The following is a 26,779-nucleotide window of genomic DNA, read 5'->3' as shown; positions in this document are numbered from 1 at the left end:
AGTGGTGGACCCTCCTGTTTTCAAGTTGAAAAAGCAACCATGATCCCAGTCAAGGAATCCCCGTCCTTTAAGGACCCGGCTGACAGTAAAGTAGAAGCTGTGGCACGCAGCCTGTTTACTATGGGTGGTTCAGCATTGTGGCCTGTCTTTGCCTCAGCCCTGGTCTCTCGTATTCTAACTGAATGGGCCAAGCGCCAGGGCCTGGGGAGTGAGCAGGTCCCCACTGCTTATGTTGATTTAGCAGACCAGTTGGTCCATGAGCTGCAGTTTATTTGTGATGCAGCTTTGGATACAGCTCCTGTGCTGTCCAAACTTTGTTTTAGCGGTAGTAATTAGGCGCATGCTGTGGCTTAAGAATTGGTCCGCCGACCAAGCCTCTAAGAAAGCTCTCATTGATCTGCCCTTTTAAAGTGATCGCCTGTTTGGAGCTACCCTGGATTACATCCTTAAGGGTATCACTGGGGGGAATTGTACGTTCCTGCCACAGTCAAGGAAAGGGAAGGAGCCTTGTGGCAGATGGGGGCCCTCCTTCTGAGCCCATAGAAAAATTAGTTTGTGCTTCTGGGACGGAGAGTAAGGGAAATGGATCTTTTAAATCGTCCCAAGGAGATCCGCAAAATGTTTATTTTATGGGTACCCAGAAAGGGAGGCAAAGTTTGTTCTTTACAGTTTTTTTAGGTCCTGTGTCTCCTTGTGCGGATTTAATTCCTGCAAAGGTCCAGGTGATGTCCGAACTACCTAAGAGCCCCTCTATTCCTGTCCAGGAAATTGATTTACCTAGGTCTGATTCTAATTTTGACCACGGTGGTCCTTCCTCTGGACAAATTTCAGGAACCACAGGCTGTGATTCACCGGCTGCTGTCACACAGACAGTTCTCTCTCCCGATTTGCATAGAGGTTCTGAGTCTGGTGGTATGCACCTTAAAGACATTTCTGTTTGCACAGTCCTACATGCTGCTCCTTTAGCAGGTTCGGCTCAACAGGAGAATATCGAAGTTCATGAAGAGGTCACGGTGTCCTCTGACAGACTCCGGAGGCGTGCAAGGACCATAGTATGGCCAATATCCTCGGCTTCAGCTTCTTCCGCAGTTCCTGCGAGGAATCAAGAGCGAGGATCTTCCTATTATCCTTGTGGTCGTAAACGTCCCTTGGGGGGGCTTCCTCTCAGAGAAGACCAGTTGTCCCAAGGGCTAATCTACCATCCTGCTTTACAGTCGCTGGTTTTAATAGCTTAGCTATTGAAAACCAGATACTGAGGGATAGAGGTTTGTCTGGATCAGTGAGCCCTACTATGGTGAAGGCGAGGAAATTGTCTTCCATGAAGATATACCATCATATGTGGAAAAAGCATACATTTCTTGGTGTGAGTTGATTGGCGCTTATCCTCAATCCTTTTCTGTGCCTCGGATCTTAACCTTTATTCAACGGGGCATTGATCAAAAGTTGGCCTTGAGTACCATCAAGGGCCAGGTGTCTGCCTTGGCAATCTTTTTTCAGCGACCCCTAACCACGCACTCTTTATTTCATACATTCATTCAGGGGGTTCGACATGTGGCTCCACCTGTACGGTCTCTTGCCGCCATTGGATTTAAAGTTAGTGCTTTTGGTTCCCCAGAAACCTCCATTTGAGAATATTCAGGAGATTTCCTTGTCTACGTTATCCCAGAAGGTGACATTCTTGGTGGCTAGAGCCTCAGCCCGCAGGGTATCAGAATTGGCGGCATTATCCAGAATTTGCCGGAATTTGCTTTGCACACCTTGGATGTTTTTCGTGCAATTCAGGTGTATCTGGCAGCTACTGAGTCCTTTCGGAGGTCAGACTCTTTTTGTGGTTACGGACGGACCAAGAAAAGGGCTGGCCTCTTTTTCGGCTACCATTACACACCCGTCCACCAGTCACCCAGGAACTATCTTTATAGGGATCCCCTAACTGTAATACTCATATACAATCTATCTCCACTGCGAGCATAACAGATGGAGACACACAATACAACGCCCCTTGTTTGGACCGATCCCTGTGATCCTTGTGGGAGCCCTTAGGCTAGACATGGCCATCCCTGTTTCAGTACCATCCCACACTGCTCTACAGCCCCTGTTGACCTTTGGCCTTTCTGCCCTTCCCTATTACTGTGAAATAATGATCTGCATACCTACTACTTTGGCAGAGTGCTAAATGAGTCTATCAGGAGCACAGCAGTTCTCTGAGATGCAGGTTTTTACCTGCTAGTTTTAATTTTTGTGGCCCTCTATTCCGTCCAGGACTATCCTTTGTGTCTGAGATCTATCCCTTACTGACCGTTGAGAAAGGCGATTGACCGAAACGCGTCTGGTCTCCTTTGGAAGTCTCAGTCACCTCCAGTCCCAGAGACGTAACATATGGCCACTTACGTTTTTAAAGTGTTGTTTATTTCATGTCATTTTTTGTAATATACTTTCATACATATTGTCTGTTTAATATTAATAAACTTTGAAAATACCTTTTACTCAAGACCTGGTTATTGCCATTTAAAGTCCCATATCCTAGGGGAATTTGTTCTTTTGTCTTTTTCGGCTACCATCTCCAGATGGATCAGACAGACGGTGACTCAGGCCTATTCCATTATAGGTCAGGTTCCACCTTTCCCTGTCATGGTGCATTCTACTCAGGCGCTGGGTGCTTCTTGGGTCTTCCGTCATCAGGCATCAATATCGCAAGTTTGCAAGACGGTCACTTGGTCGTTGGTGCATACCTACACAAAATTCTATAATGTAGATACTTTGGCATCTGAGGATGCTTCTTTTGGCTGCAAAGTTTTGCAGGCTGCTGTTTAAGAGGGGCTGTTCCCTCTTGAGGGGTGTTTTTCTTTAAACTTTTATTTTTGTAGACGGGGCTCCTCTGACTCAGTTAAGGCTCCTGTGTCCTGGTTAAGGGCACTTATGTTTAGCCTTGGGTTATTTTCGCAACCCCTCATTTTTCCTTTTGCCACTGCTTTTGGACGTCCAAGTAGTTATGATTTATGGAGCGCTGTGTCTGTTTATGAACGAAAGAGAAAATGGGTTTTTTGTACTGTTGTTTAGATGACCTGGTCCTCTTTGAGGGTGTATTGTTTTTTTTCAGATGAGCACTACTTGTTTTGGTTGAGCTCCTGTTTACTTGGTTGACTATAGTTAGCCTTGGGAGTTTCTTTTTCACTGTTCCCACCCCTCATGTTTAGCACTGCTTTGGGACGCCCCAATGGTTAAGAAGATCAGGAGCTGTGTCCGTCAATGAATGAGAGAGAAAATTTGATTTTTAACTTACAGTAAAATCCATTTCTTTCATCGACGGACACAGCACTCACCCCTCAATGGAGTTCTGATACTTCTAATACTGCTCTAAACTGATTACTTGTAGCAGAGAGGTGTGTTATATACCAAGCTGAGGACGGCCCATGGGCGTAGCCAGGTGTTTTTTGTTCTGCCTAGTCCTACTCTTGGACGAGGCAATTTAACCCTGCAGTTATGCTTTATGGAGCACTGTGTCCATCGATGAACTTTACGGTAAGTACAAAAATCCCATTATTTTAAAGGAAATTTATATTTTTCTATACCTATCGTAGATAAATATATACACATGCTCCATACCATGCCTTAGATGTGGTGGCTACATTAGTTTGATTTTTTTTAAGGCTTTATTTTCCTGATTTGGGCTACAAGTAAGTCTTTGTCTATTTGCCTCCATTTGATTTTTTTTGTATTTTATTTTATTTTTTTTTTGGAGGGGGGGCACAGGGGGGTAGTAGTTTACAGAAGATGGCTTAAAAGGGAGAGAAGACTACTTTTTTCTGACCAGCTCACAAGAAATAACAAGGACAATGCGTTTCTGGCAGGATCAACCTGTACTTTCTTTGCTTGCTAAAACATTTCTTAGCATTAAAAATAAAAACCAGTGCATCCACCACATCTAAAAACGAGTAATCTGCAATACATAACATTTTTGCTTTTGAGTTTAGATATCCTTTAATAGTACATTGTAAAGATTTAGTATAGGAATTGATTTTTTGTGTTTACATTCATGTTTTTTTGTTTTCCCTTGTTTGCATACTGCCCACGCTGTCTAACAAAAATGTAAGCTACACAGGTTGGGACAGCTATAAAAATGCCGGGGTGCTTACAGTAGTTTTGTTTTAAAATAAAACTATTGCTGCATCTGCTGAAGCACTCATTGTTTTTTATTTTTTAAACTTTTATTGCTGTCACCAATGCTGAACAGCTTGGTCTGCCTATACTGTACACATAAATAAAAATAAAAAAATAAAAAAGAAGTGCTTTTTAAATATCCTGTACTTATAATTTTCTATCATTGCAGGAGAATGGCAGTCCAGAGGAACACGCGTTATATGTGTGGGATAACTTCATTTCAAAAGCAGCTGCAGAACATGTGTTTTTTGTGGCACACAGCTATGGGGGACTTGCATTTGTGGAGCTGGTAAGTCATTATTATTTTTTTTATTGGTTTTATTTTATTCTATTAAGTAATGTGTCTGTAGTAACACTTTTCGGACAAAAAAAAAAAAAAAGGAAACAAAGAATTAGTAAGCAAAATGAGATTTGTTCCCCACAGTTACATACTAAAAGTAAACCTAGTCTGTGAAAGCTTTGCTTAAAGTAATTTTAAGCAAAGGCCGAAGGCAAGTTGCTAGCATTGTCTGTAGGGTCCTTGCAGCTGAACCATTTCTAGACTGACCTACCATGGCTCATTCCACAATTTTTTCAGTGAGGAGTCAGCCAACTTGATTAAGGTGGAGAGCATTGCTTGATAATGTATTGTGAACTGATGACTGGAGGGAGCAATGATCAACAGACAGCAAGAGGAGTATAGGTGCCACAGGAGGCGAGGATGCATCAAAAGGCAGCGGTAAAAGAGAAGAAAACACAATGGAATGAATGACAGAGAGGCAAGGAGAGCCTTATGTTGTATGTCCTCAAGTACATAGTCATCTCTAATAGGCCCTCAGAAGAAAAATGTGCAGCACAATAGTGACACCCCTAACTGTCACAGTGCTCAGAATAGCTTTTCAGAGACTAGCTGTCATCAGAAGCAGGTGTCAGCAAAATATCCTTAGATGATGACCCTGCAGATATACAACTTTGAGTGCCTAGGCAATGTCAAATATCAAGAAGTGCAATGTAACCTCTAATAAAGAACTCCTAGCAAAAGGTAGATTTTTTTTCTGATTGTGGCTTAGCTTAGCCACAATCATACTAAGTAGATATTTTCATTCTCTGCAAGAAAGCAAATATTCACTTAAAGTTTAGATCTAAATTTGGATTTTATCAACCATAGCTGGATCCCCAGAAGTTAAAGGAGTCATTTAATATTTGGAGAGCTTGGCTTACCGATTTTATAAATATTACGAAGTTGTTGTGGATTGTGATTTAGCTTGCAGCTGTTGCTTGTATTTGATAGACTTTAGGGGTCTTTTTTGTAGGGTAGACAGATGAATGTAATACATGAATGGGTTAACAGATTTAGGGCCTGTGTTGACAGACTTTGGGCTAGATTTGGATGTCGGTGACATCAATTTGAAACACTTCTAAGGTTATTCAGAATTGAATGGGTGTGAGACGGGTCCTGCAGTTGACCTCCTTCTGACCTGCATCTGACCTGCTTTATGTGGATTTTACATGCCTGTAAACTTGTTTGGAGATATAAAGCCAATTTGAAGTGAACAAAAGCCTGTTGATGCATGCCCTAAAAGAAGACCTTTATTAGGCTTTGAATCTAAACTAAGCCATAACCTAACTAACTTAGGTCTCATTGCTGAGTATAGTAGTGTCCTACCAAACTATAATTGCCTGCTGTAATTAAAGCCTTCTACTCCTTGCTTTCTCCTTTTTTTTTTTTTTTATATAATAATTTATACAGTTTGTATGTTTCCTCGCATCTTGTTTGTTTTTTGTTTGTGTAAAAAATGTTGTCATTCCTTATACCAGCAACAATATTTCTGTCAAAATAAACAGGACAAATTACAAAATAAAATTAGCTTTTATATGGTAACACTTGATCACTGGTCAAACTAGAAAAGTGGGTTCTTTCAATTTTTATTTAATTTTACCTTTAACCGTACCCAAACGAAATTTACTTCTTTTTTTCCCCCACAAACAGAGCTTTCTTTTGGTGGTATTTGATCACCTGTGCGATTTTTTACTTTTTGCGCTATAAACAAAAAAAGAACGAAAATTTTGAAAAAATAACAATATTTTTCAAATTTTTTTTATATGAAATTCCCCCCAAAAAAATGTAAAAATCAAAATTTTTTATCATTTTTGGCCAATTTGTTTTCTGCTACATATTTTTGGTAAAAAAATCACAATAAGCTTATTTTGATTGGTTTGCGCAAAAGTTATTGTGTTTACTAACTAAGGGAAAGATTTCTGTCATTTTTGGTGTTTTTTTTTTTTAACGAGTAATGGCGGCGATCTGCGATTTTTTTTTTTTTTGCGGGACTGTGACATTGTGGCGGACAGATCGGACCCTTGACTGACATTTTTGACACTTTTGGGGGTACCAGTGACATTACTACAGTAATCAGTGCTATAAATATGCACTGTTACTGTAAAAATGACACTGGCAGTGAAGGGGTTAATTTTATTGGAGAGGGAGGGGTTAATGTTTGCCTGGTGCTTACTGACCTGTGTGGGGGGAGGTGACTGAGTGACACAGGGACAGATCGCATGTTCAGCTATGCTGAACCCTGCAATATGACCCTGCCTGTCACTTAGGAGATCCGTCCGCTTTGTTTACACAAGCAGGCGGATCTCCAGACTCGATTCCCCGACGATCGGGGAAGAGCGGCGGTGATCACTGTGACTGAAAACAGCGGGAGCGAGCCTCCGGCTGCCCGCCGCCCACAAGGGGTGGAGTCCAGCGACGTAGGTCTACGTCGCTGGACGATAACGAGCCACATTGCCGCAGTAGCAGCAATGTGAGCGGTCGGTATGTGGTTAAACTATACAGATCGTAAGTTTAAGACTCTAAACAAAGTTACCAAAATGTAGATTAGACATGTGTAGGCATATATTTTGGAGTCCAGTTTTGTGATCAATTTTCCTGCATATGGAATATAAAACAAGATTTACTTATATGCCTGCTTATAGGGTATAAAATAAGATGCCCCTATTTGCTAAAAAAAAAAAAAAGTAGAGGAGCATGCAGATAATTCTGATTGTGAAAGTGATTTGAGAAATCTAGTGATAAAACTATCACTATACACAAGCAAATGACATCCATGACCAAATGTTTGACTTTGACAACAAGGTAATGATATATGTAATCAATGGCTATAGTTGGATCTCTTTCTATAGGGATAAAAAAAAAAAAAAAAAAAAAGAATGAAGGGCACTGGAAGTTATTGTACATAAATTGTATAGAAGAAATGCTGTGTATGTTGTATTTAATTCTGGCTCAATTTAATGTTTGGGCTTTAAAAAAATGTACACATTTTGTTTTAATACACAAAAATCTGAAATTTTCACTACTAAAAACTTGAGTTGTACATCCTTTGATACCTTTCCAATAAGGCACCAGCCCATAATTCCCTCTTTATTGCCAGTCAATTTTTCCATCTATTTTTAAAACTAACTATAAAACAGTTACATTTGATTTTTATGTGTATGACAGTTTCGCTGCAAAGTAATTTTGACAGTTGTTTGAACCCTAAAAATTATCACCCCCCCCCCCTTATCATTATAAATGTGTGACATTTTTATAAGTTTTAATTTGCCCATTAATATCTTACTAATTTGTAATTAAGCACTTTACTGAATGCACAGAACTACTAATATCAGTTACTGCCCCTACAAGAGGTTACTTTTGTGACAGCACAATTATACAAACTGGCACACACACACACTGGGGTCAATTTTAGGCTGTGGTCATTTTGAATAGGCTAGGAACTGAACATGTTTATTTCATCCTGGTCATCAAACAGTTTGCATATCCAAGCAGTTTTGTTGTCTAAATGTTGGTTTGTCTTAAATATACCTCTCAGAGAATGATTTTAAAGGTCAGGTATGGGTAGGAACTGCTAAATTACGCCTTGTTGCACATTTAGAAGATAATTTGTTTAAAATAAATAAATAACATAAAAGCCTTCTGGTCAGAAGATCCCCAGCTATCGAGACTTTAAAGACCTTTTGGGAAGAAAGAAGTTGTATCCCACCAATGTTCATTTTGCATCATATTAGAGTGCCAGGTTTTCTAGGCAAAAACAAGGAGTACTCTTCATTATGTTGAATTGTTGAAGAAAATGAAATCCCTTGTCTGTGATTAACAGTGAGCAGGTTATGGACAGTCAATAACCGGAAAGCCGGGTCTCCTGGAGTTTTTGGTGGCACTAAGCAATTAGCTCTAACTTGAACCAACTTTTATTTCCTAAAACAGTTGGGAAAATAAACACCTTATCTCTTTCAAGCATATTTCTCCTTACTTGGACTTTTATTGTTTTTATGACTACATGTATTCTGTTATTTTTTTGCTGTATGGTCATTGTCATTGTGGAATAAGATTTAGCACCTGTTTAAATATCAAAAACATTTTTTGTTTTTCTGCTACATTTTTAATGAATGGCAGGCAAAGGTTTCCTCTACTCATTTTATTCTCAGGAGATTATTAAATACAAATGCATAATTGTAATTTATTTTCTATTACTATTGTGGTTTTGCAGTGTTGAGGGCTTAAAGCATTTCTTTTAAATTAAAATAAAAAATAAGCTACTTACCTGCTCTGTGCAATGGTATTGCACAAAGTGGCTTGAAATCTCCTCCACTGGGGGGGTCCTCTTCCAGCAATCATGGCTACTCTTCTTCTATGTCTGCCACCATAGCATTCTTGAGCTGGGCTGTGTGCTTCTATAGACCCACACAGCCTGGCTTGGCCTTGTCTCATTCTCCAACCTCAAAGCATTTTATTGAATGCAACTGGCGCCTGTCTACAACCATAGCGATCCTAAGCCGGGCTGTCTGCTTCCACAGTCCAACATAGCCTGGCTCCGCCCCACCCCAATTGCCAACCTTCACAGCATTTGATTGAATGCAGCAGGAGCCAATGGGTTCAACTGCTGCCTCAGACCCTGTGAGTAGAGGCGAGAGATGCAGCCAGGCACAACGCTGATCGATTGAGGACTCAGGTAAGTGTTTAGGGAGATGGTGGAGCACAGCAAAATGTAAAACATATTTTAACTTAATGGAGGGAATGCAATAAGGTAAAAAAAAGTTTTTACCTTTCTTAGATAAAAAACATTTTACCTTTACAACCACTTTTTTACAGTTTATCCAAAATGTAGCATGGTGCTCTCATTTGCTTCTTTTACGTCTGTTAAAATGGCATTGAAAGCATTTTTTGCAAGAAAAGAATACTACCTGTTAATCCTGCCTGAAATTTAATTTCAGCTGATAACTTCCTGTGCACTTTTATCAGTTAGTCTTGTTCCCAGCTATCTCTGTGAACTACAGAACAGCAAAACTCCACCAGAAGATAAGAAGAGAGGGAACACACCCTTTTCTGTCCAAGAGTGACAGCATTGCTTTTTTCTAGATACAGTATAGAGTTTAAGCTTTTTCACCCTGGGAAAGGAAGTGTGTTACCGGCAGGTTCAAAGGAGGAAATAAGACCTTGTTCACATGGTTGTACTGAAGCATGCACCCGTGTGAGGGCCATGTTTTTTCTGCATGGGGTGCACAGTTGTTCTATACATACACATGCAGGCAGTCCTTTTCATGTCAATTGGGACACAACAGCTTCATGAATACAGCTGCTGCTCCCAATATGCACACTGTCTACGTTCAGGGACTCACACCCACACGGATGTCAGATTGCGAGCAGTGGCTGTGCCCCATTTAACATGAATGGGACTGCCTGCATGTGGATGTGCGGAAAAAAACTTGCACCTCACACTGGTGTGCACTTCAGTACTATGTGAATGAGAACAAAAGTAAAAAAAATAATGCCTACAAAATGAAAAGTAATTCCGCCACCACATCAATGGATTAGTAATCTTTCATATAATTATTTTTTGTCCTTGGGTGTAACCAGTTCAGTACTGCGCTATTGCCAAAAGACAGCTACAGCACTGTACTATAGTTCTGTGAGAACGTCTGTAGACATCCTCCCAGAACCCTGCGGCGTGCATCGGATGCGTTCTGCGACCACTGTGTCATATATCAGCTGATCACATGTAAACAGACTTGCCGGTTTTTAGCAATCCTTTCCTCACGCGCTGTGTCTGTGTGAGGAAAGGAGTGGCAATAACAGGCAAGGCTGTCAGCACACTGTTTACACTAATAATCAGGACACTGATCATCAGTGCCTATCAGTGGCAGCTATTAGTGCCCATCAATGCAGCCCATCAGTGTAGCCTCATCAACAGACATCAGTGAAGAAGAAAAATTATTATTTCAAAAATTTTGTAAATTTTGTTTAGGTATTCAAAATTTTCTGTCTTTTTATATTTAGCAAAAAGCTAAAAAAAAAACAAGTGGTGAATAAATGCTACCAAAAGATAGCTCTATCTGTCTCAAATAAATGATAAAAATTTCATATGGGTACAGTTTTGTATGACTGCGCGATTGTCATTCAAAGTGCAACAGTGCAAAATCGGCCTGGGCATGAAGGAGGCCCAGTTTTTTTTTTTTTCAATAATCTTTTATATTTTTGGAAATCTTGTATATGCAGAAAAACAAACAATAAGGAAAACAGACACCGGCAAATTATAGTAATCTTTTGGTCAATTTGTCTGAACTAGGTGACACTCTTGATACATTGCAAAAGGTCCGATTGACCATCCTACATAGGGAGTATCAAGGCATATGAGCTACATAACTGTTACTATAGCAGATGAAATATCTCAACAATAAATATCCTCGTACCTATCAGAAGGTCTTCATATCACTGAATGCACCATACCACTTATAAAGTGTCAAAAATAGTAAACAATAAGAGTGATAACCAATCAGCTGGAAAGGATCATGGGAAGAGGGAAGGAAGTGGAAAAAGGGAAGGAAGGGGGAAATAAGAGCAGCACTCTCTCTGTATCAGATCTATTGTAACATAAACAGTCAGCTATGTCCAAGGATTATGTAACTATAGATTGGAAGCTCTGTGGAGTCTTGTATAATGAATCCTCTTTTCTGAGGCCCAGTATTTAAGTGGTTAAATAGGCTTGCATTTCCGCCTGTAATCCAAAAGAATTTTATAAAACTATATGTATCTTTTTTTTTGTAAAATGACCTTTAGGAATATTATGTTAGAGGTGAGTGTTTCTGGCAAATAAGCTTACATTGCTTTGCAGTGCTGAACTGCATAGACTTTAGTGGTGAACTTTTTCCATTAGCTTCACTGACATGCGTGAGTGGTCTATTTTTAAAACCAATGCTGAACTGATGCTTGCTGCAATTAAAAAAAAAAAAAAAAAAAATAGAAATAAAATAAAAACATAAAAAAAATTCTTCTGACCTAAACCTTAAGTACTCAGATAGAATGAAGGTTGGTAGGAAATGATTCAGCAGCTAAAAGATACCTCCTTTGACACATAACTACATACACTTTTCAGTACATACCCAAAATCTCATACATCGAGGGCAAAAAGAGAGGATTGGGACTTTGAGTGAGGCATAAGACTGAGTCTGATTGTAAAACAAAGACAAAAAAGTAAAAATAAATATCCATTTTATTAGGTACAACACGTGATGACAATGTTAAAACATGTAAAAATACAAGATAACATACATAAATTATGCCAGTCTGACCAGGACATATTGAAGATATACAAGGTGTCAATGATCTGAATTCTGGAGTTCCAAAGTAAAATAAGAAAATGGTTAAGACAGACATATGTAAATGGTATAAGAATATTGTTCATGAAGATTGCATCCTGTTATGCTCTACGTGTTTCGTGTTTCTACACTCGTCAGGAGCAGAAGCAATCGTTTATCTATCAAAAAATAATATAGGTATCAAAAGATATGTCAAAGTGTCTATTGGTATCATCGCCAAAGCATGGCAATGTCTGTCACAATTGGTGGTCTACTTACTAATTGGTTCAAACTGTCGCCACATGGGGCTTATGAAGGAAGGTAGTCTGAAACTGTCTAACCCGGGAACTGAGGGAGCAATGCCATGCGCTTGTGAGGTGGAAAAGCAGAGATGTAGGATAGGTTTCATCTCCATGGGAGGAAACCACAGCCTCAGCTAGTCATCCAATATAATTCCTAAAAATATATATAATGAAGCGAGTATATTCATGTATCAAACATATAAATTTCTCTGTCGCTCATTGACAGACGCAGTCCTCTTTGATTAATATCAGTAGGGTTATACTGCCCCCTACAGGAGTAGGACACTAGGCAGGAAAAAACGTTCTGGCCACACCTTAGGGGCAGTCCCAGAGGGTATATCCACTCTCTCCCTGCTACAGGATGTCAGTTTTTTTCTGCCTAGTCAGGAGTAAGGACCTAAGTTCCTTGCTGGGATCTCTGGTCCTGGCAAGCTTTTTTAGATAAATCTTTTTTAGTTAGCTTTTTCTCTCCAGTTTTTGTTCCTGTGAGATCTTCAAGCAATTATGCTGGAGCTGGGCGACGGGCTGGATGTTGAGATCCAGTGGTCACCCCAGCCGGCCTACGAGCGCGTGCAGGCCCTAGCTCCGCGCTGGGTCGACCGCGACATAGTCCCACTGGACGGGGACTGGCCCTGCGAGTTAAACGTCTCGCCAGGACGCCTACAACCAGTCGGAAACTGAGTCGCGGCGTCCGTATTGGTCGACAGCCCCCCCACCTCGGTGGAGAGGGGTTCTGTTAGGAGTGGGTGCCCGCCTGTTCCGGTATGGTGAGTAGAATGTTCCCCCTCCCCCCCTGTCGGTTTTGGGAATGGATGCGGGCCCCTCTGTGGATAGTCGGACCCTCATGATCCGGGTTCCCTTCTATCCTGTGACACACTCCACATATCTCCCTACTTGCAGGTATACCACTCCAGGAGGCTTGGTTTGGGAGCTGACTATCTACATGAGTCACTGCAAGGAGCCTGCATTGTAAGAGGAAGGAAGCCATGTCTGAACTCAGTCAGGGATGGAGGCAGGGCGCCGCTGGCGTTACTGTTTGAAACAGCCATGCAGAGGGGTGATACGATCAAGCACCTACCTATCGCATAGCGATGCATCTGCACAGACCGCCATCCTTCCGCAGGCCGCACAGACCGCCATCCTTCCGCAGGCCGCACGGAGCCGCCATTTTGGCGTAGCCTAATGTCGCCTGCATGGGGGCGGCCATCTTGGATACACCTAGCTACCTCGTGGAGTAGCGGTGGGAGTGCCGGAAGGCGTGTAAAGGGGCGGAGCCACCTCCTTTACCCGGGTAAATCGATCCACAAGACTTCCTGTTCTGTAAGGACAGCGCTGAGAGCAGTTTGGTAGAAGCTTCTGTGAATCAGGTGGTGAGCCCTTGGGGTCTCTCTCTCTCTCTCTCTCTCTCTGTGGGGGTCCGAAGTAGATGGCACTGAGGGGCGCTGTTGCGCTGGGAGATTACGCAAAAAAAAAAAAAAAGTTTTTTTTTTCTTTTGCAATCCTTGGTTGCTGGCAAGTGTTCCTGGATTTGTCATGGAACCTGCTACACATGTATCCCCACCTGATCCCCTCGAGGTGGCCGCAGGACCCTCCAGTTCCCCACTTACTATTGATGCATTGTCAGCGATTTTGGAGTCTTTTGTATCCCGGGTGGAGGTGGCCTGTCAGGGACGGGGCGCAAAGAAGCGACCCCCGCCTACCCCTATTTCATCTGACACTTCAGATACAGATTCTGAGCCTGTCGCAGCAGCTGCAAGCCCCTCTTCTGGGGCTAGTGTCTCATATCCCATCTACTCGGATAGCGAGGAAGACCTTTCTCCCTCCGCTATAGCGCAGGATGAAGCATTGGTAGACGCACTGATTGTGTCTGTGCGGGAAACTTTAAGACTTGAGCTTATACCTACGGAAGCAGTTGATACTGAAATTGCTTTTGGTACTCGCAAGCCTACCAAGATGGCAAAGGTGTTTCCTTTGCCCAAATGTTTTCAAGATCTAATTAAGGAAGAATGGGTCCGTCCAAAACGAGCCCCTGGTATTTCCAAACGGATTGCTAGACGCTATCCATTTGAAGAATCTCTCCTTAATAAATGGACGGTGCCACCGTCGGTGGATTCACCGATTTCCAGATTAAATAAAGCTACGGTTATCCCGGTGGAGGACGCTCCGTCGTTTCGGGATCCAGTGGACCGTAAAGCGGAATCTATATCCCGCTCTATATTTTCCCTGATAGGGTCAGCCTTAAGGCCAGTGTTCACCATTGCTCTGGTTGCACAAACATTGACAGAGTGGACCAAGTTGTTACGCCGAGATCTGGAGGGGAGAAGTCTCCCCCCGGCAGTATTGGACTTGCTGGAGCAGATGGTACAAGGGCTACAGTTTGTCTGTGACGCCGCCCTGGACACCGCTCCATTAATGGGGCGCGTATCGATCTCGGCGGTGGTCCTTCAGCGTATGCTGTGGTTAAAATGCTGGTCGGCGGATCAAGCTTCCAAAAAGCTTTGACTAATCTCCCCTTTCAAGGGGGTCGCCTGTTTGGTGCCACCTTGGATGAGATCATCAACGGTATCACTGGTGGCAAGAGCACCTTTTTACCACAGACTACTAAGGGGAAAGCACCGCGTCGCAGACGGGGACCTTCCTTTTCCGCTCATAAGAAGTTTTTTCGCTCCTCTGGGGCGGGCGATAAGGTGAAGTCCTCCAAAGCCCCCCCAGGGGGATTCAAAGGGCGCTGGTCGAGTAAACAAAGGTCCGGCCCTGCCAGACCTGAAGATAAGACCAATACAGCCTGAAGGTGTGCCCCCTTCCATATCTGGGGTGGGGGACGTCTTCACCGGTTTCCGGACCCATGGCTCTCCAGGATTCCAGACAAATGGGTTCAAGAGGTCATACGGTCGAGATACAAGATTGAGTTTCGATCACTTCCACCGGTGCGGATCTTCCCTTCCAATATCCGACTATCCCCGGACCGCTTAGAAGCTTTGCGGGGGGCAGTGACGGATTTAATGCAACAAGGAGTGGTGGTCCACTTTCCTTGGACAGAACGTTTTCAGGGGTTCTATTCGAACCTATTCACAATACCCAGAAAAGAGGGCAAGGTGCGTCCAATTCTGGACTTGAGAGCACTCAATCATTTTGTCCAGGTGCAAAAATTCAAGATGGAGTCCATTCGCACAGTAGTGGCCTCCCTGCATCAGGGGGATTTTCTGGCGTCCATAAGACATCAAGGATGCCTATCTTCACATTTACGCAGGACATCAGCGTTTTCTTCGCTTTTCCGTGGGAGAGAACCATTATCAGTTTGCGGCGTTACCCTTCGGTCTCGCCTCTGCTCCCCGGGTCTTCACAAAGGTCTTGGCCCCAGTTCTGGTGCTGTTGCGACAGCAAGGCATATCGGTTCTAGGCTACCTAGATGACCTTCTACTCCATGCGGAGTCTCCGCAGGCTCTACTGCTAAACTTGGAGATCACGATCTCTCTTTGGAAGAGTTCGGGTGGCTGGTGAACCGGCAGAAATCATCCCTGGTCCCTACCAGGAGACTGAACTATCAGGGCCTAACTTTGGATACATCCTTAGCAAATGTGTTTCTCCAGGTGGAGAAACTCAGGAAGATTCAGTCAGCGACTCAGTTATTATTGACCGTCAACTGGCCTTCCCGGCTGACTTGCATGAGGGTTCTGGGACTGATGGTGGCCTCCTTCGAGGCAGTACCGTTTGCCCAGTCTCATACCCGGATTCTCCAAAAGGAGATTCTTCTCAATGGAACCTGAATCCCGATTCCCTGGACAATCGGATCCGGCTGAGCGAACGGACCAGGGAATCTCTGGTTTGGTGGCTTCGATCACCAATGCTCAGTCAGGGGAAGTCATTTCTTCCAATCTATTGGACGATTGTCACCACGGATGCCAGTCTATCTGGGTGGGGTGGGGTTCTCGGCAGACGATCTGCTCAGGGGCTCTGGTCCCTGGAAGAATCCAGGTTACCGATAAATGTATTGGAACTGAGAGCGATCAGACTTTGTCTGATTCACTGGACCGAGCAGCTCCGGGGCAGCCCGGTGCGGATCCAGTCGGACAATGCCACGGCAGTGGCTTACGTCAATCACCAGGGAGGCACCAAGAGTGTCCTGGCGGCCATGGAAGTGGCCAGCATCCTTCGTTGGGCGGAACGATTTGTTCCAGCCCTCTCCGCGGTATTCATTCCGGGGGTGGAGAATTGGCAGGCAGATTTCCTCAGCCGTCAGATTCTGGATCAAGGGGAATAATCTCTTCATCTAGAGGTATTTCATCAATTGTGCCTTCGTTGGGGCACCACGGATGTGGATCTGTTGGCATCTCGGCTCAACAGGAAGGTGCGGAAGTTTGTAGCTCGCTCCCGCGATGCTCTAGTGGACGCCGCAGATGCGCTGGTTGCCCCGTGGGGGCAGTACCAGCTACTGTATGCCTTTCCTCCTCTCAAGTTGCTGCCGAAACTTCTTCGCAGGATAGAGGTGGAGGGAATTCCAGTTATCCTGGTAGCTCCGGACTGGCCTCGTCGGGCCTGGTACGCCGACCTGGTCAGGCTGGTCGCAGACGTTCCTTGGCGACTTCCTCTCAGGGAGGATCTGCTGTCTCAGGGACCGATCTTCCATCCTGCTTTACGATCGCTGGCTTTAACGGCCTGGCTTTTGAGACCCAGGTGCTGAAGGACAAGGGGTTGTCAGCTTCAGTTATTCCTACTCTAATTAAAGCAAGGAAAGCGACTTCCAGAAAAGTCTATCATCGCACATGGAAGTCTTATATCGCGTGGTGTGAATCCCTTGGGTTTCCTCCACGTTCCTACTCGGTGGCCCGTATATTGGCTTTTCTGCAAAAGGGGGTTGAGCAGAAACTGTCCTTGAGCACTATCAAAGGTCAGGTTTCAGCGTTAGCAATCTTCTTTCAGAGGCCTCTGGCTACTCATTCCTTGGTGCGGAGTTTCATCCAGGGGGTGCGGCACCTGGCTCCGCTGGTGCGCGCGCCCTTGCCGCCCTGGGATCTTAATTTGGTGTTGTAGGTTCTTCAGAAACCTCCCTTTGAAAATATTAGGGAGATTCCCTTGCTTACTTTATCCCAGAAGGTGGCCTTTTTGGTGGCTATCACTTCTGCACGCAGGGTGTCAGAACTGGCCGCATTGTCCTGTCGTTCTCCATATCTGGTGGTTCATAGGGATAAGGTGGTTCTTCGTCCAGATCCATCCTTCCTTCCTAAGGTGGTTTCAGATTTCCATCTAAATGAAGATATTGTGTTACCTTCCCTGTGTCCTAAGCCCAGTCATCCTCGGGAGTTTGCGTTACACTCCTTGGATGTAGTTCGGGCGATCAGGGTGTACTTGACTACTACGGAATCTTTCCGTCAGATGGATTCACTTTTTGTGATCACAGATGGCCCTAGAAAGGGGTTGCCTGCATCTGCCGCGACTATCTCCAGATGGATCAGACAGACGGTGGTACAGGCTTATTCTATTAAGGGTCGGGTTCCTCCGTTCCCTGTTAAGGCGCACTCCACTCGGGCGCTTAGTGCTTCCTGGGCCTTCCGCCATCAGGCGTCAGTGGTTCAGGTTTGCAAGGCGGCTACCTGCTCGTCGGTTCATACCTTTACAAAATTTTATAAAGTTGATGTGCTGGCATCGGCGGATGCCTCTTTTGGCCGCAAGGTTCTGCAGGCCGCTGTTTGAGGAGACCGGTGGTCTACCTCGAGGGTTTTTTTCTGTTGGGTTTTCAGTTGAGTCTCATCCTTTTGTCTGATGAGCCTTTAAGACTTCTGGTTGGCACCGGTTGGGCCTTCTGGATTGGATTTTGATTTCCGTTATCCCACCCCTCATTTGTGGCACTGCTTTGGAACATCCCTACTGATATTAATCAAAGAGGACTGCGTCTGTCAATGAGCGACAGAGAAAATTGGATTTTTGTAAGAACTTACTGTAAAATCCTTTTCTCTTAAGCTCATTGACAGACGCAGTACCCGCCCCTCTATTTTGAGTTGGGTTAAGTTAAATTCTCTGACACTGCTTTGTGACATAACTGACATCCTGTAGCAGGGAGAGAGAGGATATACCCTCTGGGACTGCCCCTAAGGTGTGGCCAGAAAGTTTTTCCTGCCTAGTGTTCTACTCCTGTAGGGGGACAGTAGAACCATACTGATATTAATCAAAGAGGACTGCGTCTGTCAATGAGCTTAAGAGAAAAGGATTTTACGGTAAGTTCTTACAAAAATCCAATTTTCTTTGAGTATACTGTATATACTGAGTACCATGCATGGTGAAGCTGGGAATAAGTACCAAACCCAGGAGGAGAAAGAGAGAGAGCACATATGCTGAGCAGAGCGTGAATCTGTGCAAAGGGGTGTAGTAGTATGAACTACAGAAATGAAATAAAGTCCCGTGAGCATAATTGAGTGGGAAAATAGTACCCAAGAATGACCACTAGGGTGGCAGAAAGGAAGAACGTGAAGGGGTAGTGAGAGGTGGAGTAGTGATGGGACGTGGAGGTGACTTGCACCCCAGGTACCCCACTGAAGTGCAAGGGTGAAAAGAAATGACCATCAAAGTATAGTAACTAGTGCTGTGAAAAGATTACCTGTGTAGAATGGTGGTTGCTTGTGAGTGGTCAGAGAGGGTGTGCTAACTAGGTAGTAGCAAGTGAAAATCCCCAGATCAGGAGGTACTTCTATACCCCCTCAAAACGAGCGCAGGAAATTCTCCCAGCGTCACGTGGCATTTCACAAAGGGGAGTGCGCGCCAATCCTGTCAGGACCTGACAGGAGTATGGCGCCAAAACTCCCTCATGGGTGAACACCGATAACAAATCAACGTGCCAGTGAAACGCTACCACTGTAGTGGCGTCATGTCTAGCACGGAAGGGGCGTGGCACCGATGCGCTGCGGCCACAACCCGCCCACACCTCCCCCTCCGTCAAAGGAAGGGAGGAGGAGGAAGTGAGCAGAGAGTGGTAGGAGCGCATCACAGTTCCTGGGATGAGGCAGAGCACAAGCCTTGATCCCTGCAAAGTCAAAAGAAGCCAGAATCAAGATAGAATCACAAAATAATAACATGTGTTAGTAGTCAACCGATGTAGTCTTTGTAAATATATAGAAAATAATTGCCGACCCAAAAGTAGGAAAGGGTCAGCCCCCTGGATGTCAATGACATCAAATAAATGGCAGGGTACAATCAGAGTAGGTAAAATGCCTCCATCCCTGGGACATATATGTATATGAAGAGAGATTGGGACTTTGAATGAGGTTACAACTTACTGTTGTACCTCCATCACTGTAATCGAGAGCAAAAAGAGACAGTGGAGCCCTCTGGGCTGCAATTTCAACGATGGGAGCCCCTCCTCATCTCCGAATGCTGACTCCTGGATCTTTTAATTTCCTGATCGCCGCATGTGCAGTGCAGATTCTCCTGGTGCCTGCGGTTCCTGGTTTCTGCTGGGTGGTGAGTCTGGTGGGGTTCTCTCCCTCTCTGCTGAGGACTGATTAGGTGCTCTGTTACTGGCGACCAGGGGGTACTGCCAGAGCGGTGGGGGTTGTCCCTTAGCAGTGTTTTTACACTTTTTTGTGGGATCCCCCTGGTGACTCATGGAGTCTTTGGAGCACATTTCCAAACCTGATCTCCTCTCCAGGGCTACGGGGGGCCCTCTGGGTCCCATCCATCCATCGATGCACTGACTGCGGTCCTGGAGTCCTTTGTGTCCCGGGTGGAGGTGGTTTTTGGGTGACGGGCTGGCATAAAAAGCCACCCGCCTTCCCCTGCCTCATCTGTCCTGAATCTGATTCGGCCACCGTGGATGTGGGTCACCCTGCTGAGTTTGCGACCCCGCTCCCTGAATCCTCAGATTGTGAGGAGGATTCCTCCACTTCTACAACCGCTAACGAAAAGGCGCTGGTGGATGCACTGATTGTATCTGCTTGAGACTTAAAGTTGGAGGACGCAGGTTCTACTAGCTGCCATGGAGGCACATGTTCCCTTTGGCACTCACAAGCCATCCAGAGTGGCTTTCCCTTTCCCCTTTTATTTTGACAGAATTGTCACTAAAGAGTGGGGACGACCAAAGCATCCCCTTGGGGTCCCTAAGCGAGTTGCTAGGTGATGCCCCTATGAGGAGTCTCTTCTTAAGAAGTGGACTGTTCCACCGGTGGTGGACCCTCTGATTTCCAGATTAAACAAGGCAACCATGATTCTGGTTGAAGAGTCCCTGGCCTTAAGGACCCGGCTGACAGGAAGGTGGAGGTTTTGGCCCACAATATGTACACCCTGGCTAGTTCGGCACTGAGGCCGATATTCACCATTGCCCTGGTGTCGCAGGCTCTGACCTAATGGGCTAAGCTTTTGCGCCGTGACCTGGAGGGGGGAGTAGCTCCCCCTTGTCTTTGCTGAGCTGGTGGATCAGCTAGTCCAGGGGTTGCAGTTTATCTGTGATGCCCCTTTGATGGGGCTCCCCTAGTGGCTCGGCTCTCTGTTTCGGCAGTGGTCCTTTGACGTGTCTTTTGGCTCAAATGCTGGTCTGCAGACCAGACTTCTAAAAAGACCTGACTGATCTTCCCTTTCAATGAGATCGCTTGTTTGGTGCTACCCTGGATGACATCATCAAAGGTCTCACAGGGGGAAGAGTACCTTTCTTCCACAGACTACTAAAGGCAAGGACCCTCGTCGTAGACGTGGACCCTCCTTATCAGCTCATAAAAAGTTTTTTCGTCCCTCAGGGTCAACTGACAAGGGATTAAAGCCCTTCGGGCCGCCTCTGGATTATCCAAGCGAACTTGGCCTGGCAAGTCGAGAGTGGGCTTCTCCAGACCCGTGGACAAGACCCCTTCAGCATGAAGGTGCACCCTCAACCGTATCTGAGGTGGGGGGACATCTTCGCTGGTTCCCGGACCCATGGACTCCCCTGGTACAATACAAGTGGGTCCAAAAGGTAATTTGGTCCAGCTACAAGATTTGAGTTTCATTTTTACCCTCCGATAAGGTTCTCCCTTCCAACATGCGATTGTCCCTGTCCGCTTACCGGCTCTCTTTGGGGCAGTGAAAGACCTTTTGCTTTAAAGGGTGATGGTCCTGGTTCTGACTTCGGAATGTTTTCAGGGGTTTTTCTCAAACCTGTTTGCAGTCCTCAGGAAGGAAGGAAAACTATCTGGGTCTGGGATGTGCCCACATTGAAGTAAAAGCACTGCTACATGTGTTCTCAACTATACCTTCAACCCTTTCTGAGTTGCTCGTATGCTTTAATTTATTTTCTGGTGTTGTGTACTGTACATCATGCTGTGGACAAATAGAAAAAAAACACAATTTAATCCTGCTATATAGTCACTAAAATAATGTTTTTTTTTTACTTCTAACTGCCTTGTGTATGTAAATCTGTGACTCTCATGATCCCCTGCACAGTAGAACTCACTTTAAGTATGAGAGAGAATTGGGACAATGAGACAATCATGGTTTACTGTCATGCAAATGCAGTCAGTCTCTGATCCTAAACATGCTTTTAGGAAAATAAAGCAGAGGAATGACCTCGTAAGTGTTCTGCTGCCCTTTCGTTGTCCAATATGCAGGTAGGTAGCCTGCTATAGTGCATGACAGGGAGTGTCTTAATGACATCACAAGAGTGAATAAAATTACAAATATTTCAGTGATTAAAAATAGTTCAGATACTGCATATGTATTTCAGACATGTTTTAGGCTCTTTCCTGGAAATCACTTTATTTATAAAAAATAAACTAATTAAACTGGGTGCTGGGTACAGCATGCTCAATATCGTGATTTCTGCAACTGAACGTTGCAAACATTATAAATAATGGTTATCATTTTTAAAAGAACAATAGTACACTTTTGTAATCAAGTGCATTTTTCTTTATCCTATCTATGCAGTACATTGTACATGACAACCAGAGGGTAAAGGATATAAATGCTGTATGTTTGCACTGGCTCCTGAGAAATCTCACACTTGGAGCAAGCTAATTCATTGCATTTTGTCTGTTACTTCACACTGTCCATTAACCCCATGGGTGCCAGAACAATAATCTCAAACAACCAAAGACCACTTAAAAAGGTTTAAACAGTGGAGCCGCCAGGCACAGCAGATGACCAAAGTGTCACCACATCTTTGCTTGTCTCTCTCATCACACCGGTGGACATGTCTCCACTTTTGTTGGCTTTTCATAATAAGCCACACAGATGTTTGAGAACAAGCCTTGACTTCTGACCTTAGGGTTGCAGGGGTCATGCTGTTCAGGGCCTGTGAAATTATCACAAGCTGAGTTAAAGTTTTTCCCCATCACAGGAAGTGCCCAGTAAGTAAGAAGTAAAAAAGGAGCTTTGTCAGTAAGACAAGATGGTCTCAGTGAGGGTTGGCTTCTGCATAGCGCATACACTGCAGGAGGTGCATGCTTGGAAGGAAGAATATAATATAACCACAGGCACATCAAGTATCTGTCATGCAAACCAAGATCTGGGCAGTATATTTGCTTAATATGCCTTTTGTTAGAATGTAATAGGAGTAGAACACATGTGTTTATATACACTATTAAATCAAGCTCCCAAGCTAAAAATCACCTTGTAGAAAATTGCCCTTAGAGTTGCCCATGTGTGACTTCTCTATTATATTCTTGATTTTCTTGTTAACATCACTTTACGCACTCTACTGGGCCAATGTGGGTTGCCAAGCTGTAAATATGTTGTTGTTTTACATCAATCGTCAGTTATTGAGGAGTCACTATCCACTGTACAGAAGTAGCCCACACACAACTTTTATTCTAATCTGTATGAAAATTGCACCAAATTCAGTTATCAGACTGAGTTTATCTTTGTTATTTATGTCTCAACAAAATTTAAATGCTTTTAAAACATCAATATATACCAAAATGCACAAGAAGCCTTAATATGCTGTATTCTGTATTTCTTTGTAGTAAATAAAAGTACATTTAGAAAGTGATTTTACTAATTAAAGCAATCTAAAGGCAAATAGTAACAAAATATATAGATTTATTACATCTTTGCATACATCACATTTCCCTTGTTTTATAGCTTCATACACACTGCGAGTGCAGAATATAACTTCTTGTTCCAGAAATATAGTATTCGCCTACTTTTCTCTTCCTCTTTGACATGACAACACAGCTTTGAAGTCCTAAACATGTGTTATCAGCCCCACCCACTTCAGAGATTTCAGGAACCTATCAGCTCGAATGATTTCTAGGTGGATCGACAGGTAATTTTTTGCACTCCTCAAACAGATATACCAGTAGGCTTTCAGTTGTATAGTTCAGTGTTTCTCAACTCCGATCCTCAGGGCACACTACCAGGCCAGATTTTAAGTATAAACTTTGGGAGATGCAGACTAGACTACTGCAATCACTGAGCAGCAAATTATATCATCCGTGATGTATTTCAGTTTTCTTGCAAACCTGGCCTGTTAGTGTGCCCTGAGGACCGGAGTTGAGAAACGCTGGTATAGTTAACAGACCAAAAGGTAGCTAACAAAATCAGTTAATTGTTAGGGTTTACATAACTTGTTGATGTTTTGCACCAGGCCTAATCAGCAGGGTACTTAGTACTGTTTTCATTTAAAAGTGTCAGTCCATCCAAAATTGAAATTCCTGTTTTTGATTCTAGGAAGTTACACCAACTGACAGCTTCTCATATCTCTTGTAGACTCTGTTGATAAAATCTGCGTGCTTGAGTCCCTGGATCCACAAACCTACGGGATAGCTCAGGCGCATTCAGATTAGTATCCGAACTTGCTTGAGTTCTTCCCTGGCCATTGAATTACCAGGTAGCAAAGCAAAATGATCATCATGACAGCCAGGCTACTATCTTTTATAAGAGGTTTTTGAATGGAAGTCCATATAATGTTTTGTGGCGGTTTGCCCCATGACTAAATTATATGCTTGAAAATGTGCCATTTGATCTCTGTGTAGAAAATATATCATGCTGTGGTGCTCCTCTACCTCCACCTGTATTGAGTGATTGGACTTTTGTAGAACTACTGCTCCTTCTTACTATTCCATAGCTGAGTAAATCTTGGTCAGGAGCTGTTACAGGGGACTTTAAATTCTATCTTATTTCTGCCAGGAGCCCTTTTATAATTATTCATTATGGGGGTACATTTTTCAAATATACCTCATTGGTTTGCTGAAATTTATTTATTTTTTTTAAGTTTTGCATATCTTTATTTCCATTTTTTTTTTCCATTTTACAAAACGGTTTAGAAAATGTGACAATTGAACATTTTGGAACACATTATAAACACTGACAATTGCTTATAACCATAGTAAGAAGTTAAAGACCTTGGCTGTACAAGTTACGTCTAAAATCGAAAAAAGAAAACAAACATTTTGTGGCCATCTCCACCCATCTGATTGACTCTGCTCACTAAATTTGTCAAAACAACTGGGTTCAGTCAGTGTCCCAGGATGTCTTCCACTTTTTCTATAAACAAAGTTTGCACACGCCATTTGAAGGCTTCATTCATACATCATGTGACAGACGGATGGTCTATCATTGTGTAAAGATGCAAATTATGCCTAGCTCAAAATTGAAAGGCTTCCTGATCAAGTCTGAATGACTATGCTTCATGTAGCCTTTGTTCCCTCCCCAAGAGACCCATTGGTGCAGGGACAGAATGTGTGTACTGGAAAGCATGTGTGTGTTCACAGATAGACACTCTAGCCAGGCAAGTGCCTGAGGGAAAATTTTAGTCTATGCTGAAGTGGACTGAGGGTCTAGACTGGATATTAACCACTTCATTACCAGGCCAATTCGGACACTTCTCAAATGTGTATAAAAATATGCATTTTTTTCGTTAGAAAAATAAACATTACATATATATACAAACCCGATTCCAAAAACGTTGGGACACTGTACAAATTGTGAATAAAAACAGAATGCAATGATGTGGAAGTTTCAAATTTCAATATTTTATTCAGAATACAACATAGATGACATATCAAATGTTTAAACTGAGAAAATGTATAATTTTAAGGGAAAAATAAGTTGATTTTAAATTTCATGGCATCAACACATCTCAAAAAAGTTGGGACACGGCCATGTTTACCACTGTGTGGCATCCCCTCTTCTTTTTATAACAGTCTGCAAACGTCTGGGGACTGAGGAGACAAGTTGCTCAAGTTTAGGAATAGGAATGTTGTCCCATTCTTGTCTAATACAGGCTTCTAGTTGCTCACTGTCTTAGGTCTTCTTTGTTGCATCTTTCGCTTCATGATGCGCATCATGTTTTCTATGGGTGAAAGATCTGGACTGCAGGTTGGCCATTTCAGTACCTGGATCCTTCTTCTACGCAGCCATGATGTTGTAATTGATGCAGTATGTGGTCTGGCATTGTCATGTTGGAAAATGCAAGGTCTTCCCTGAAAGAGACTACTTCTGGATGGGAGCATATGTTGTTCTAGAACTTGGATATACCTTTCAGCATTGATGGTGCCTTTCCAGATGTGTAAGCTGTCCATGCCACACGCACTCATGCAACCCCATACCATCCGAGATGCAGGCTTTTGAACTGAGCGCTGATAACAACTTGGGTTGTCCTTGTCCTCTTTAGTCCGAATGACCTGGTGTCCCAGTTTTCCACAAAGGACTTCAAATTTTGATTCGTCTGACCACAAAACAGTTTTCCACTTTGCCACAGTCCATTTTAAATGAGCCTTGGCCCAGAGAAAACGCCTGCGCTTCTGGATCATGTTTAGATATGGCTTCTTTTTTGGCCTATCAAGTTTTGACTGCAACGGTGAATGGCACGGTGGATTGTGTTCACCGACAATGTTTTCTGGAAGTATTCCTGAGCCCATGTTGTGATTTCCATTACAGTAGCTTCCCTGTATGTGATGCAGGGCCGTCTAAGGGCCCGAAGATCACGGGCATCCAGTAGGGTTTTCCGGCCTTGACCCTTACGCACAGAGATTGTTCCAGATTCTCTGAATCTTTGGATGATATTATGCACTGTAGATGATGATAACTCCAAGCTCTTTCAAAATTTTTTTTTTTCAAAAATTGGTGTTCCTCTGCCCATCTTTACTTCTGAGAGACACTGCCACTCTGAGAGGCTCTTTTTATACCCAATCATGTTGCCAATTGACCTAATAAGTTGCAAATTGGTCCTCCAGCTGTTCCTCATATGTACATTTAACTTTTTCTGCCTCTTATTGCTGGAACGTGTAGCTCTCATGAAATCCAAAATGAGCCAATATTTGGCATGACATTTCAAAATGTCTCACTTTCAACATTTGATATGTTATCTATATTATATTGTGAATAGAATATAAGATTACGAGATTTGTAAATTAGTCCATTCCGTTTTTACTCACAATTTGTACAGTGTCCCAACTTTTTTGGATTTGGGTTTGTATATGTATATGTATAATATACACACAGTGCCTTGCGAAAGTATTCGGCCCCCCTTGAACTTTGCGACCTTTTGCCACATTTCAGGCTTCAAACATAAAAAAGATATAAAACTGTAATTTTTTGTGAAGAATCAACAAGTGGAACACAATCATGAAGTGGAACGAAATTTATTGGATATTTCAAACTTTGTTAACAAATAAAAAACTGAAAAATTGGGCGTGCAAATTGGGCTGAAAATTATTCAGCCCCTTTACTTTCAGTGTAGCAAACTCTCTCCAGAAGTTCAGTGAGGATCTCTGAATGATCCAATGTTGACCTAAATGACTAATGATGAT

General features: G+C 43.4%; 1 protein-coding gene across 1 annotated transcript in view; it reads left to right on the top strand.

The window, feature by feature from the left end:
- ARB2A (ARB2 cotranscriptional regulator A) overlaps window positions 1-26,779 on the top strand; it is a 973,029-nt gene that overhangs the window by 616,877 nt on the left and 329,373 nt on the right. Inside the window, exon 7 of the mRNA XM_082243137.1 lies at window positions 4,328-4,447. Coding sequence (XP_082099263.1) covers window positions 4,328-4,447 — 120 coding nt within the window. The remainder of the gene's footprint in view (window positions 1-4,327; window positions 4,448-26,779) is intronic.

This window comes from Pelophylax lessonae (assembly GCF_965119305.1).
Source record: "Pelophylax lessonae genome assembly, chromosome: 1".
Classification (NCBI taxonomy): Eukaryota; Metazoa; Chordata; class Amphibia; order Anura; family Ranidae; genus Pelophylax; species Pelophylax lessonae.
This window is presented reverse-complemented; position numbering and strand designations above follow the sequence as displayed.